Source organism: Mustela nigripes, chromosome 10 (assembly GCF_022355385.1).
Source record: "Mustela nigripes isolate SB6536 chromosome 10, MUSNIG.SB6536, whole genome shotgun sequence".
In the NCBI taxonomy this organism is placed as follows: Eukaryota; Metazoa; Chordata; class Mammalia; order Carnivora; family Mustelidae; genus Mustela; species Mustela nigripes.
In genome coordinates, this window is record NC_081566.1 from 26172906 (window position 1) to 26185565 (window position 12660).

The 12660-nt window shown below is 35.1% G+C and overlaps 1 protein-coding gene across 3 annotated transcripts in view; it reads left to right on the forward strand.

Moving 5' to 3' along the window:
- The window catches only part of COP1 (COP1 E3 ubiquitin ligase), a 246533-nt gene that overhangs the window by 90003 nt on the left and 143870 nt on the right, over positions 1–12660 (forward strand). For all 3 annotated transcript variants that reach the window (XM_059412849.1, XM_059412850.1, XM_059412851.1), the window contains exons 10-11: positions 3422–3536; positions 9153–9288. In XM_059412849.1, the coding sequence (XP_059268832.1) occupies positions 3422–3536; positions 9153–9288 (251 nt within the window). The remainder of the gene's footprint in view (positions 1–3421; positions 3537–9152; positions 9289–12660) is intronic.

A 12660-nucleotide genomic window follows, 5' to 3' on the forward strand; every position in this document is an offset into this window, starting at 1 on the left:
ATACAAGTTTTATATATTACTCAGTGCCCATTGTGATAAGTATAATCTTAATCCCCTTCACCTATTTCACACATCTCCCCGCCTACCTCCTCTCTAGTAGCCATCAGTTTGTTCTGTGTGAAGAGTCTGTTTTTTGATTTGTCTCTTTTTTTCTTTGTTCATTTGTTTTGTTCTATTAAATTCTACATGTGAGTGAAATGATATGATACTTGTCTATTTCTGACTTGGTTTACTAAGTATAACCCTGTTATCCCCTCCAGATCCATCCATGTTTGTTGCAAATAGCAAATTTCATTCTTTTTCATGGCTGAGTAATACCCCCCCCCCATACACCACATCTTCTTTATCTGTTCATCTATCAGTGGACACTTGGGCTGCTTCCATAGTTTAGCTATTATAAATAATGCTGCAGTAAACATAGAGTGCTTGCATCTTTTTGAATTAGTATTTTCACATTGTTTGGGTAAATACCCAGGAGTGGAATTACTGGATCATATGGTAGTTCTGCTTTTAATTTTCTGAGGCTTCTCCATTCTGTTTTCCACAGTGGCTTCACCAGTTTTCATTCCCATCAACAGTGTACCTACAAGGGCTCCTTTTCCTCTACATCCTTGTCAACACTTTTTTTCTTTCTTTCTTTTCTTTTTTTTTTTTTTTTTTTACTTCAGCCATTCTGACAGGTATGAGGTGATATCTCCATTGTGGTTTTGATTAGCATTTCCCTGATCAGTGATATTGAGCAATTTTTCATTAAATTTAATATCTTTATTACTCTCCTGAACAACATTAAGTGCTCCAGAATTGAAACTTTCTTCACTCTTCTGATTTATATGCCATTTTTTGGTGTATTTATTCTGACTTGTTCTTAAGCCCCATAATTTAGATATTATAATTAATGTTACAAATGGTGTTTAAAATTGCTTAATGGGTGCTCGCTTCGGCAGCACATATACTAAAATTGCTTAATGGTTACAGGTTTTCTTCTTTTCATTTTATGTTCAGGCCTTCTGGTTTGTTTACTGAATTTTTCAAGCATACAGTTTCACACATTTCTTTAGAAATGGCTTTAGACAATAGTCTTTGTTTTCATTCACATGAGAAAATACTTTGCTCACTTTGTTGCAAGATAGTTTTGTTAGGATCTGAATTTTATGCTACTTACTTATTTATCTATCTATTTATTTTTTAAAAGATTTTATTTATTTATTTGACAGAGAGAGAGATCACAAGTAGGCAGAGCAGCAGCAGAGAGAGAGGGGCAAAGCAGGCTCCCTGCTGAGCAGAGAGCCCATCCCAGGACCCTGAGATCATGACCTGAGCTGAAGGCAGAGGCTTAACTCACTGAGCTACCCAGGTGTCTCAGGATCTGAATTTTAGATTGGAATTGTTTTCTTTTGACTTTTTGAGGGTAATCAAGGTTTGCTTCCTTAGCTTCTTTTATTGCTCTTCAGTATTTTCTTTGTTAATTGTTGGTCCTGTCAGATGAATTATCTTTTCTTATTTGTTTGATTTTTTTTTTTCAAGATTTATTTATTTAGGGGTGCCTGGGTAGCTCAGTTGGTTAGGCATCTGCCTCCAGCTCGGGTCATGAATTGGGGGAGGGGCAGAAGGAGGAGAATGAGCATCTCAGGCTGACCTCCCAATGAGTGGGGAGCCTGACTGGGGGCTCCATCTCAGCCAAAACAAAATCAAGAGTCAGGGGCTTGCTTAACCGAATGAGCCACCCAGGTGCCCCAATTTGTCTGATTTTGAAATCATTTTGTTTTTGGATAGAAACACAGTTTTGCTTCGTTGTGTCTAATTATTGATTTCTCTTATAATATCCTACTTGATAAGAATAATTTCTTTGTATTTATGTCTGTTTTCAGTTCTGAAAAATTGTCAACATGAATTCTTCAAGTATTTCTTCTTCAGTCTGTTAAAATTTTCTGGGTCTCTTAAGTGCCTATATTTTCAACCTTATACTTTTATGCTTCTTAACCTCTGTTTCAAATTTTCTGTCTTTTAATCTTTTATCCTAATAGTTCTGGTTAACTCCTTTAGATTTATCTTTCAGTTCACAAATTCTCTTTTCAATCTCTCTCAGTTTTAGTTTTTTTCTTTGTTATTTGTCTCTAAGTATTGCCCTCTTTGTCTTTCCCCTCTGCACCATTACATTTTCTTTGATACCACTTCTCTGAGTTCAGCTTCTCATTTGGTTGTGTATCTGTTACATCTTTGGAAGTTGTCTTACTTAATTTCTTGTGATCCAAGCACTGCTTTAAAATAAGATTTTTACCTACCATCTAGTTTCAGCAGGGGTTCACTTTAGAGTGTTTTGTTCAAGGTAGTGCTTTAATATTTCTTACTTTGATACATTTGCGGTTGTTGTATACTTAGGGTGAACTTGTGTCATGTCAAGCTCTTATCATGTGTCTCCTCTGTGTCTGTTTGTGGGCCTCAAGCATAATAGACAATAGCCATTTGTGGAAAGAATTGTCTTACCCTTTCATTTAACATGATGTAGGCAATATTGAGGATCATAGATTTTTTTTTTATAGATTTTTATGCCAGTATTTTTCAGGTTTGCTGGCTTTATATATATCGGATTTAGTTATTCTGATTTTCTAATGCATATTTTAGATCAGTACATGTGTATTACATATTATTACCCCTTAATTTAATAATCAGTATTAACTTAAATATATATTCTAACAATCAAGGACTATTTCTCTTATTCAGAGTACAGGGCTGCAATATAAGGATGATGTCAAAGTCATTAGTTTTCTTGTGAACATCATTAAAATTCTCAAAATTCTAAAATTTAGCATGGTAGTTATAACAGATTCTATATGAATTTAATTTAGAGAATTGAAAGAAGCATCTTATTTCATTCTTATAAAATTGGTCTTGAGAGCCTATTTGCATATTTTACTTATTTGTTTATTTATTTTGCTGGAAGATTGGAGTTTTATAGCAAACTATATTGTACCAACCAGAGGCCTAGCCCAGCTAGGACTCAGCACTTGCCACCACTGGGCTGCTTCTTCCTTCTCCCTGATGGGGCCCCATCTTTAGGCATTTCATTATCCCCAGAAGCCTCTCCCTTCTGGCCCTTGGTCCATCTCATCCCTCCCCTACCTGTGCACCTCCGTATAACCTGATGTATGTTGATAGATTTCAGCCTTCCCTTACATTACAACCAGGCTTCCCAGGAGCCTTGGGCTCAGGGACTAGAGCTGGCCCCCAGCTCCTTCAAACCCTTAGCCTATTTGCATTTTAAAATAAAGATTGAAAAATATGGTAAGAACTATGAATATTTACCATTTGTAGTTATTTTAATATGTTGATATTTTGAATATACAATCATTTAGATACTCTGTGCAGAAAAAGACTATCATTTGTCCTAAGTTACAAGTGTCTTTTCTTGTTACTACTTTAGACAAAGAAACAGCCTTGGTATAACAGCACATTAGCATCAAGAAGAAAACGACTCACCGCTCATTTTGAAGACTTAGAGCAATGTTACTTTTCTACAAGGATGTCTCGTATTTCAGGTACATATTCCAGACTTCTAAGAATACATCAGATTCTTATGTCAGATCCATTTCTAGCTTCTTATACTGAATTTATATAATGTCCTATTTATAGAGCAAAAGTGTGTATTTTTGACATATTCTACCAGAATGTTGTGGAGGTTCTTAGTGATCTTGAAGAACATTGCTTTCCCATAGCTATTTTTGTTTTTTCTCTCTATTTGGGGATTTTTAATCTTTGTGAAGTGAGCTATATAAAGTTAAGAAAAAAAATTAACTATGAATATGTTGCTAGGAAAAATAAGTTCCATTCAATTGCCTCTTATTATTAAATATTAAACATTTATTAAGTTCTCAACACTGTCCTTTCTGCTAAGAATAAAAAGGTGAAAGAACCGATTTCTCTTATTAGGGAGTATTGTAAATTCAGTGGCGGAAAGCAACAGGTATGTGATATTATATGTTGTGTAAGTGTATTAGGGGAATAGAGAAGAATATCCACTAATACAGCTGGGAATGAGAGATCCACACCAAGCTGAAAATGGGGAAAATGTAAGGGAATGGTCACTGTAGGCATTTCAGAGGATTATATTTCATCAAGGTTAGAATTTGTTAACTAAATAAGTTAATTAGAAACATCTTCAAAGCAGAGGAAATAACTTAAACGCAATGTCATGGACATGATAACATTGGATATTTTCATTGCATTACTATAGTTCTGCCTGTTGAGCTATAACTTTCTCAATGTCTTTGCTCACCAGTGAAGTAGGGACATTAATACCAACCCCATGTTCTGTTTTGTTTTTTGGGATTTACAGGTGATATAAATATATCTATAAAATATAAAATAGTGCTTGCTTTGGCAGCACGTATACTCTAAAATATAATGCTTGGTATAAGTTAGGTGCTCAGTTAACTCATGTCATTAATAATACACCTGCTCAAAATGAAGACCACCAAGAAAAAAGAAGAGTGATATTAAGAATGCAAGAAACAACGGTTGTTGGCAAGGATGCGGAGAAAGGGAAACCCTCTTGCACATTGGCGGGAATGCAAACTGTGGTAGCCACTGTGGAAAACAGTATGGAGGTTTCTCAAAATGTCAACAACAGAACTACCCTATGTTCTAGCAATTGCACTATTAGGTATTTACTCAAAGAAAACAAAAATACAGATTCAAAGGGGCATACATGCGTCCTGATGTTTATAGCAGCATTACTGACAATAGCCAAACTATGGAAAGAGCCCAGATGTCCATTGAGTTATGAATGGATAAAGAAGATGTGGTATATATTCACTATAAAATATTAGCCATCAAAAAGAATGAAATCTTGCCATTCACAACGATGTGGACAGAGCTAGTATGTATTATGCTAAGTGAAATAAGTCAGAGGAAGGCAAATGATTTCACTCATGCGAATGGAAGAAACAACAGAAGAACATATGGGAATGGGGGTAAAAAGAGAGAAAACAAACCATAAGAGATAGAGAATAAACTGAGGGGTGATGGAGGGAGATGTTTGGGAATGGGCTAGATGGGTGCTAGGTATTAAGGAGCACAATTCTTTCTTTTTTCTTTTTTTTTTTAAAGATTTTATTTATTTATTTGACAGACAGATAAAACGAGTAGACAGAGAGGCAGGCAGAGAGAGAGGAGGAAGCAGGTTTCCTGCTGAGCAGAGAAGGAGCTCCTGATGAAGGAGCTCAATTCTTTTTTTTTAAAGATTTTATTTATTAATTTGACAGAGATTACAAGCAGGCAGAGAGGCAGGCAGAGAGAGAGGGGGAAGCAGGCTCCCCGCTGAGCAGAGAGCCCGATGCGAGGCTCGATCCCAGGACCCTGAGATCATGACCCGAGCTAAAGGCAGAGGCTTTATTAACCCACTGAGCCCCAGGCGCCCCAAGGAGCTCAATTCTTATGATGAGTTCTAGGTGTCATATGTAAGTGATGAATCCCTGAATACTCTTGAAACTAATATTGCACTGTGTGCTAAGTGACTAGAGTTTAAATAAAAATTGGAAGGAAAAAAAAAATAAAATCTATACATTGCTTAGGACCTTTGGAAAAATTTGCATTGGGATTGGTGGTGGAGGAAAAAGGAGGTTTACATACCATTTTTCCTGTGAGGGAGCCAAGCTTTGTTTATAAATGTGTATGAAATTAATGATTAATAGTTTTTATAAGATGGAAAACTTTCATTGTGTTGCCTGGGAATTGAGCCCCTTATTGAGCCTCTAATAGTCTGAAAAGTGGAGTAGAAAGCTGTGAAATTAAAAATGGTTTGAGACTTAGAATCTGATTGGCAGAAGGTTCATGTTAACCCTGTTAGATGTTATTTGTTAGTTTTGAAATACATCCATAGTAAAATGGCAGACATCTAAAAGAAAAAATGTGGTAGGAAAGAGAGATTGGGGAATAATTTTTAAGGAACTAGCAGCATAGGCATGCTGTGGCAGAGTAAAGCTGTAGTCACAGACCAATTTATTTTGGGGATTTAAGATTACTGGAAGGTGGGATAAATTAAAATCAGGAGGAAGATTAGATTTCATTTGTGTGGGCAGGGCTATATTGTACTTAAAACATATGTCCTTCGTTTTTAGGAGTCTCAAGTTTGTCTTACTGAACTGTCACATTGAGTACACTTACTGTATTGCTGGATATGAAGGTCCTCCTATTGTCCTTAACTGTGAAGGGGAAATTTTAACTTCTACCTAATGGAGTACATAGTGTTTTTCCTTCTGTATATTTTTAAATGAGAATTCATCCCCTCTTTCTGACTTTGAATTTTCAACTCTGAAAATGAGAGGTGAAGCTTAAGAGATTAATGCTCGAACTCTTAGTTGTAATTGAAAGAGAAGGTAAATTATAAAGCATTAGAAGAGAGAAAAGAAATGCCAAACACACTTTCACAAACTAATCTGTCATTGGAATAGGAAAAATAATATGCTTGCAGATATGTGTGATTATTAACCATAAATACCAACCAAACAAAATCCTACATTTTCATAACCATGAAAATTGAATTCCTCCACTTTTCAGATACTAAAATAACCATTTTTAGTGTTTTCTTTATGACTTTTGTTGGAAGTAGGTGTTAATGAATAACACCTATTAAGTAGGTGTTAATGAATAGATGGCCAGGAAAGTTTAGCTACCCAGGAAAAGATTATGGTCTTCAACAGAATATACATTCTTTTGAATGCTTGTGAATTTTTTGTCCTTAGGGATTGGTGTCAAAATATGAAAGAATAGATTTACATTAAATTAATACATAAATATCTAAGGTGTCTTTGCAGTCACTATTTATTACATGAAATACTCAGTTAACAGGATTATGTGTAAAAAGATTCAGTTAGTTGTTACATTCAGACCACTTTGTAGTAAAGTTTATTTGTTTTACTGCAGTAACCCATGTTGTATTTCCAGTTTGTTGAATTTACTGAGAATAATTTTAGTGGAGGAGGAGCATTATTCCAGTAACATTATGACAGTGCATGCTATTTGGGTTTGTTTTTTGTTGTTTTTAGAATGGAAACACTATAAAATTGGATCCTTTGATATAGGATATTAGATGAATTTGCTGTTAGTGTTTAAACCTTTAAAATGTAAAATATTGGAGACAAGCTTAGTATCAGAGACTAGCGATTGTTTTTCATTGTAGTAAGTGTTAGATAAGTTTATATCAATAGTTATCTTCAAGATAACCTAATATCTGCAGATGAACTAAATAAATTCTTTACTCTCTATCCTTGGTACCTTAACTCTGTAAACGTAATGACTTATTTTTTTAAAGAATTTATTTATTATTTAATTGAGAGAGAGAGAGAGAGAGAGAGAGAGAGCGAGCACGAGCCGAGCTGGGTAGGGGGCAGAGGGAGAAGCAGACTTCCCAAAGAGTCTGACATGGGGAGCCTTACACGGGGCTTGATCCCAGGATTCCCAGATCATGACCTGAGCCGAGGGCAGATGAGTAGCCAGTTGAGCCATCTGGTACCCCAGACATAATGATCCTTATATCTAAATTTCATTATGCCTACTTATTTTAGAGGACATTTAAGAACGAGAAATTATGGGGTACCTGGGTGGCTCATTTGGTTAAGTGTCCCCTCTTGGGTTTTTTGGCTCAGATTATCTCAGGGTTGTGAGAGGGAGCACCACATTAGGCTTCCTGATTATCAGGGGGTCTGCTTCTTCTCTCTCTCTCTCTCTTCCTCCCTCTTCTCATGGGCAAACACACACGCGTTCTCTCTCTCTCTCTCAAGAAATAAATAAATCTTTAAAAAGCGGGGGAATCATGAAAAAGTTTACTCTGAAAAAATTGTATGTGTCTGTATGTGTATGAGCTCAACGTAAGGAGAAAGGTACGAAAACAGTGCTGTAACAATCTTACTTCAAATTTTAGTTAGGAAGCTAACTACATTGGGTGTTTTACTTTTCTTTCTTTGGAAAGGAAAATACAAGTCCAAATGTAAAGCAGTTTTGAAAAGCAATGATTTCTTATTCATGTTTTCTCTGTAATCTTGTTTCTAGATTAGAGAATGGATAGCTGTATTTAATCCCAGTCTTACATGAGATGATTTTATGATTTAAATTCCACATAATTTCATTATGAATAGTTTACTGAAATGGACTTTACTCAGTATTTATACAGTGTTCTAGTTTATGGAATTTTCCATATTCTACCTAGACATTTGAGTAGAAACAGTTTATTTTTGAGAATAATTGACATATTGCAGTTTTCCACTCCCTTTTCAGAATTGGATTTGAGAAATAATAAAGTATAATGTGAACAAGTACTTCACTTTATTTTTACTTAAAAAGCAGTTGCTTTCTTAATCTAAATTATGTTATAAATTGTGTTTTGAGGGGCGCCTGGGTGGCTCAGTGGATTAAGCCGCTGCCTTCGGCTCAGGTCATGATCTCGGTGTCCTGGGATCGAGCCCCGCATCGGGCTCTCTGCTCAGCAGGGAGCCTGCTTCCCCCTCTGTCTCTGCCTGCCTCTCTGCCTACTTGTGATCTCTCTCTCTCTGTCAAATAAAATAAATAAAATCTTTAAAAAAAAATAAATTGTGTTTTGATAGTAAATAAATATGGGCATGCAGAAGTATCTCTGTAAATGTGTTCCTTCAAAATAACAAATGTGCTCAGTGTATGTACTCCTGTCCATCTTCACTTTCTCCATTTTAAAGAATTTTTATTTTAATAAAAGATTAAATTTCTCTTGATCAGAGGTACTTTTTTATTTTTCTAAGAAATTATTGCTTAAAACATAAACTATGGTATGTTTTTATCAGTGTTGAAAGAGACAGCGTCTTTCAGTGAACCACTAAAAAATTATTAAAGCTAAAAGATCACCTGAATAATATGTGCCTACTAGTGTTTTCTAAATACTTAAGAATTGGGGTGCCTGGGGTGGCTCAGTGGGTTAAGCCTCAGCAGGGGACCTGCTTCCCTCCCCCACCCCCCGCCCCACCTGCTTCTCTGCTGACTTGTGATCTCTCTGTCAAATAAATAAATAAAATCTTAAAAAAAAACTTAAGAATTGTTTGTATTTAGAATATAATTTTTAATCTGTGTATACTGCTTTTTGACTTATATCGCAATTCCATTTATTTTGTTTTGTTTTCTTTGTGTAGATGATACTCGAACTGCAAGCCAGTTGGATGAATTTCAGGAATGCTTGTCTAAGTTTACTCGATACAATTCAGTACGACCTTTGGCTACATTGTCGTATGCTAGTGATCTGTATAATGGTTCCAGCATAGTCTCTAGGTAAGTACTGGGCAGCACTCTTTACTATTTACTTTTGCAAGAGAATCTAAAATTTAATTTGACAGTTTCATTGTTCTAGTTAAGAGTCTGTGTTCTGAAGTTGGGTTGCCTGTCAATTTTAGTTCTGTGGTCTTGGGCAAGTTCCTGAATCTCTTTAGTCCTCAATGTCTTCATCTTTAAAATGGAATGGTTAATAGTATTCACCTCATTGGGTTTCAGTTTGGGTTCTTACAATGTTTTGTCTGGTTTTGGTGACAGGGTATGTATGCTCTTCTCATAAGGGCTCCCTCATCTTCAGTTTTCTACAACAGTTTGTGAAGAATTGTTATTATTTCTTCTTTATATATTTTGTAGAATTCTACAGTGAAACTATCTTGGCCTTGAGTTTTCTTTGAGGGAAGTGTTTTGAGTACAAATTAAAATTTTAAAAGAAGTGTAAGACTAATCAGGTTATTGATTTTTTTCTTGATTGAACATTATTTTAAATTTGTGTCTTTAAAAAAATTTGTCCATTTCACCTAGGTTGTTGAATTTATTGGCATTCATGTGTTTGTAGTATTCCTTTATTATCCTTTTATGTCTTTAGATTTTCTAATGATGTTCCCTTTCTCGTCCCTGATTTTGAAAACTTGTTTCCCTTTATTTTTCTTTCCTTTATAGTCTCGTTTAGAAGTTTATCAATTTTATTTGTCTTTTCAAATTGGTAGCTCTTAGTTTATTGATACTCTATATTTTTCTGTTTCATTGATTTCTGATTTATTTTTTTCCTGCTTTCTTTAGGTTTAACTTGCCTTTTATCTTTGGTTTATCTTAAGGTAGAAACTAAAGTGATTGAATTGAAAATTTGCTTCTCTAATATAATTTATGCTTTAAATTTCTCTCAATGCCCTGCATCAGCTGCATCCCATGTATTTTGATGTGGTATTTTTTCTTTTTTCTGAATTTTGTTTTTATTATGATAAAATACATGTAACATGAAATACATTAACTTAACCATTGTACTGTTCAGTGGTATTTAATAAATACCTTCTTAATATGGTGCAAGTGTCACGGTGTCTGTCTTTAACACTTGATATTTTGTGAAACTGAAAATCAATACTTGTTAAACAGTAACTCTTTATTTCCCTCCTCTCCGAATCCTGGCAACCACCCATCTACTTTATTTCTCTATTATTTTGACTACTCTGAGTATCTCATATATGTGAAATCACACAGTATTGGTTTTTTGTGTGACTGGCTTATTTCACTTAGGAAAATGTTGTCAGTTTTTGTCCTTGTTGCATATATCAGAATTTTCTTTTTAAGTCTGAATAACACTCCGTTGTATGTATGTTTATGCCACATTTTGCTTATCTGTTTGATGATGGACACATATGTTTCTTCTGTGTTTTTTAACTGTTGTGACTCACTGCTATGAACATGAGTGAACAGATACCTCTTCAAGACCTTGATTTCAGTTCTTTTAGGCATATCCCCAGATGTGGCATTGCTGGATTATATGGTAATTCTACTTCTAACTTTTTTTTTTTTAAAGATTTTATTTATTTATTTGACAGAGAGAGCTCGAGATCACAAGTAGGCAGAGAGGCAGGCAGAGAGAGAGGGGGAAGCAGGCTCCCTGCTGAGCAGAGAGCCTGATGTGGGGCTCAATTCCAGTACGCTGGGATCATGACCTGAGCCGAAGGCAGAGGCTCTAACCCACTGAGCCTCCCAGGTGCCCCTCTATTTCCAACTTTTTGATGAGCTGCCATACTGTGCCATTTTAAAATTCCACCAGCAGTGTATAAGGCTTCCAGTTTTTCCACATTCTTGCCAGCACTTGTTATTTTCCCTGTTTTTGATAGTCACCATCCTCACAGATGTGAGGTGGTTGGTAGCTCTTAGATTTGCTTTGCATTTCCATAATGATTAGTGATGTGCATTGTTTCTGTGCTTATTGGCACAGAGAAATTTCCGTTGAAGTCTTCACCCAGTTTTGAATTTTGTTGTTGTTGTGTTTCAGTAGTTCTCGGTGTATTCAGGTTATTAGCCTCTTATCAGATTTGTACATATTTTATCTTATTCTGTGGGTTGTCTTCTACTTTGTTGATATTGTCTGTTGATTCACAGATTTTATAATTTTCATGATGTCTAATTTGTTTTTCTTTTGTTGCCTGTGATTTTGGTGTCATATCTCAGGAATCAATATCCAATCCTAAGTCATGAAAAGAGTTTTATAGTTTTGTGTTTTAGATTGAACTTTTTGATCCATTTTGAGTTAATTTTTGTGTATGGTTTTAGGTAAAGATCCCACCCACTTCAATCTTCTTTTCATGTGGATATGCAGTATCCACATCATCACTTCCTGAAAAACTCCTTTCCCTATTGAATGGTATCGCCACTCCTGTCAAAGGTCATTTGACCGTATATGCAAGGGTACAAGGGTTTATGTGTGGGTTCTCTTCTCTTCTCTGCTGCATTTACCTATATATCTGTTTGTATTGCCACTACTACACCCTTTTTTTTTTCTTTTTAAAAGGAGACAGGGCCTAGGGCCAGAGACAGAGGGAGAAAGAGAATCTTAAGCAGGCTCCACACCTAGCACAGAGCTCAACAAGGGACTCAGTCTCATGACCCCGAGATCATGACCCAAGCCAAAATCAAGAGTCAGCCTTTACAGACTGAGCCATCCACGTGCCCCAACTCATTGTTTTATCAGAACTTTTTAGTAAATTTTGAAATCAGGAAATTGTGGTTTAGCTCTGTTCTTTTTCAAGATTGTTTTTTCTATTTCTGCAAAAAATGTCACTTGAGATTTTGACAGGGATTACATTGAATCTCTATATTACTTTGGGTAATATTGACATCGTAACAATATTCAGTCTTCTGATTCCTGAACATGAGATATATTTCCATTTATTTTTCTCTTTAATTTTTTTCAGCAATTTTTTGTAGTTTTCGTGTATAAATCTTTCGCTTTTGATTAATTCCTACATATTTTTTTGATGCTGCTATAAGTGGAGATGTTTTCATAATTTTATGACTATTCATTGTTATTGCATCGAAGATAGATTTTCATTTTCATTCAGTTCAAGAAGCTTTTAAGTTTCAAATTTGGTTTTTTTTTTTGACTCATGGATTATTGAGACTTATCTTAGTAGTTTTCAAATGTTGAGATTTTCTAGTTATCTTTTTGTTATTATGTTATTTTTATCTTCACTATCTCGGTGACCATTCTTTAAAAATTCCTGAAATAATTTTCTAATACACATAAAAATAGAATGGAATAGTAATCCCTCATAGAGTCATCTTCCAGATTGAGCAGTGATCCAGATTTTGCTGTACTTGCTTCTTTTATATTTTTCATTCTTTCTTTGCTTATGTATTTTTTTA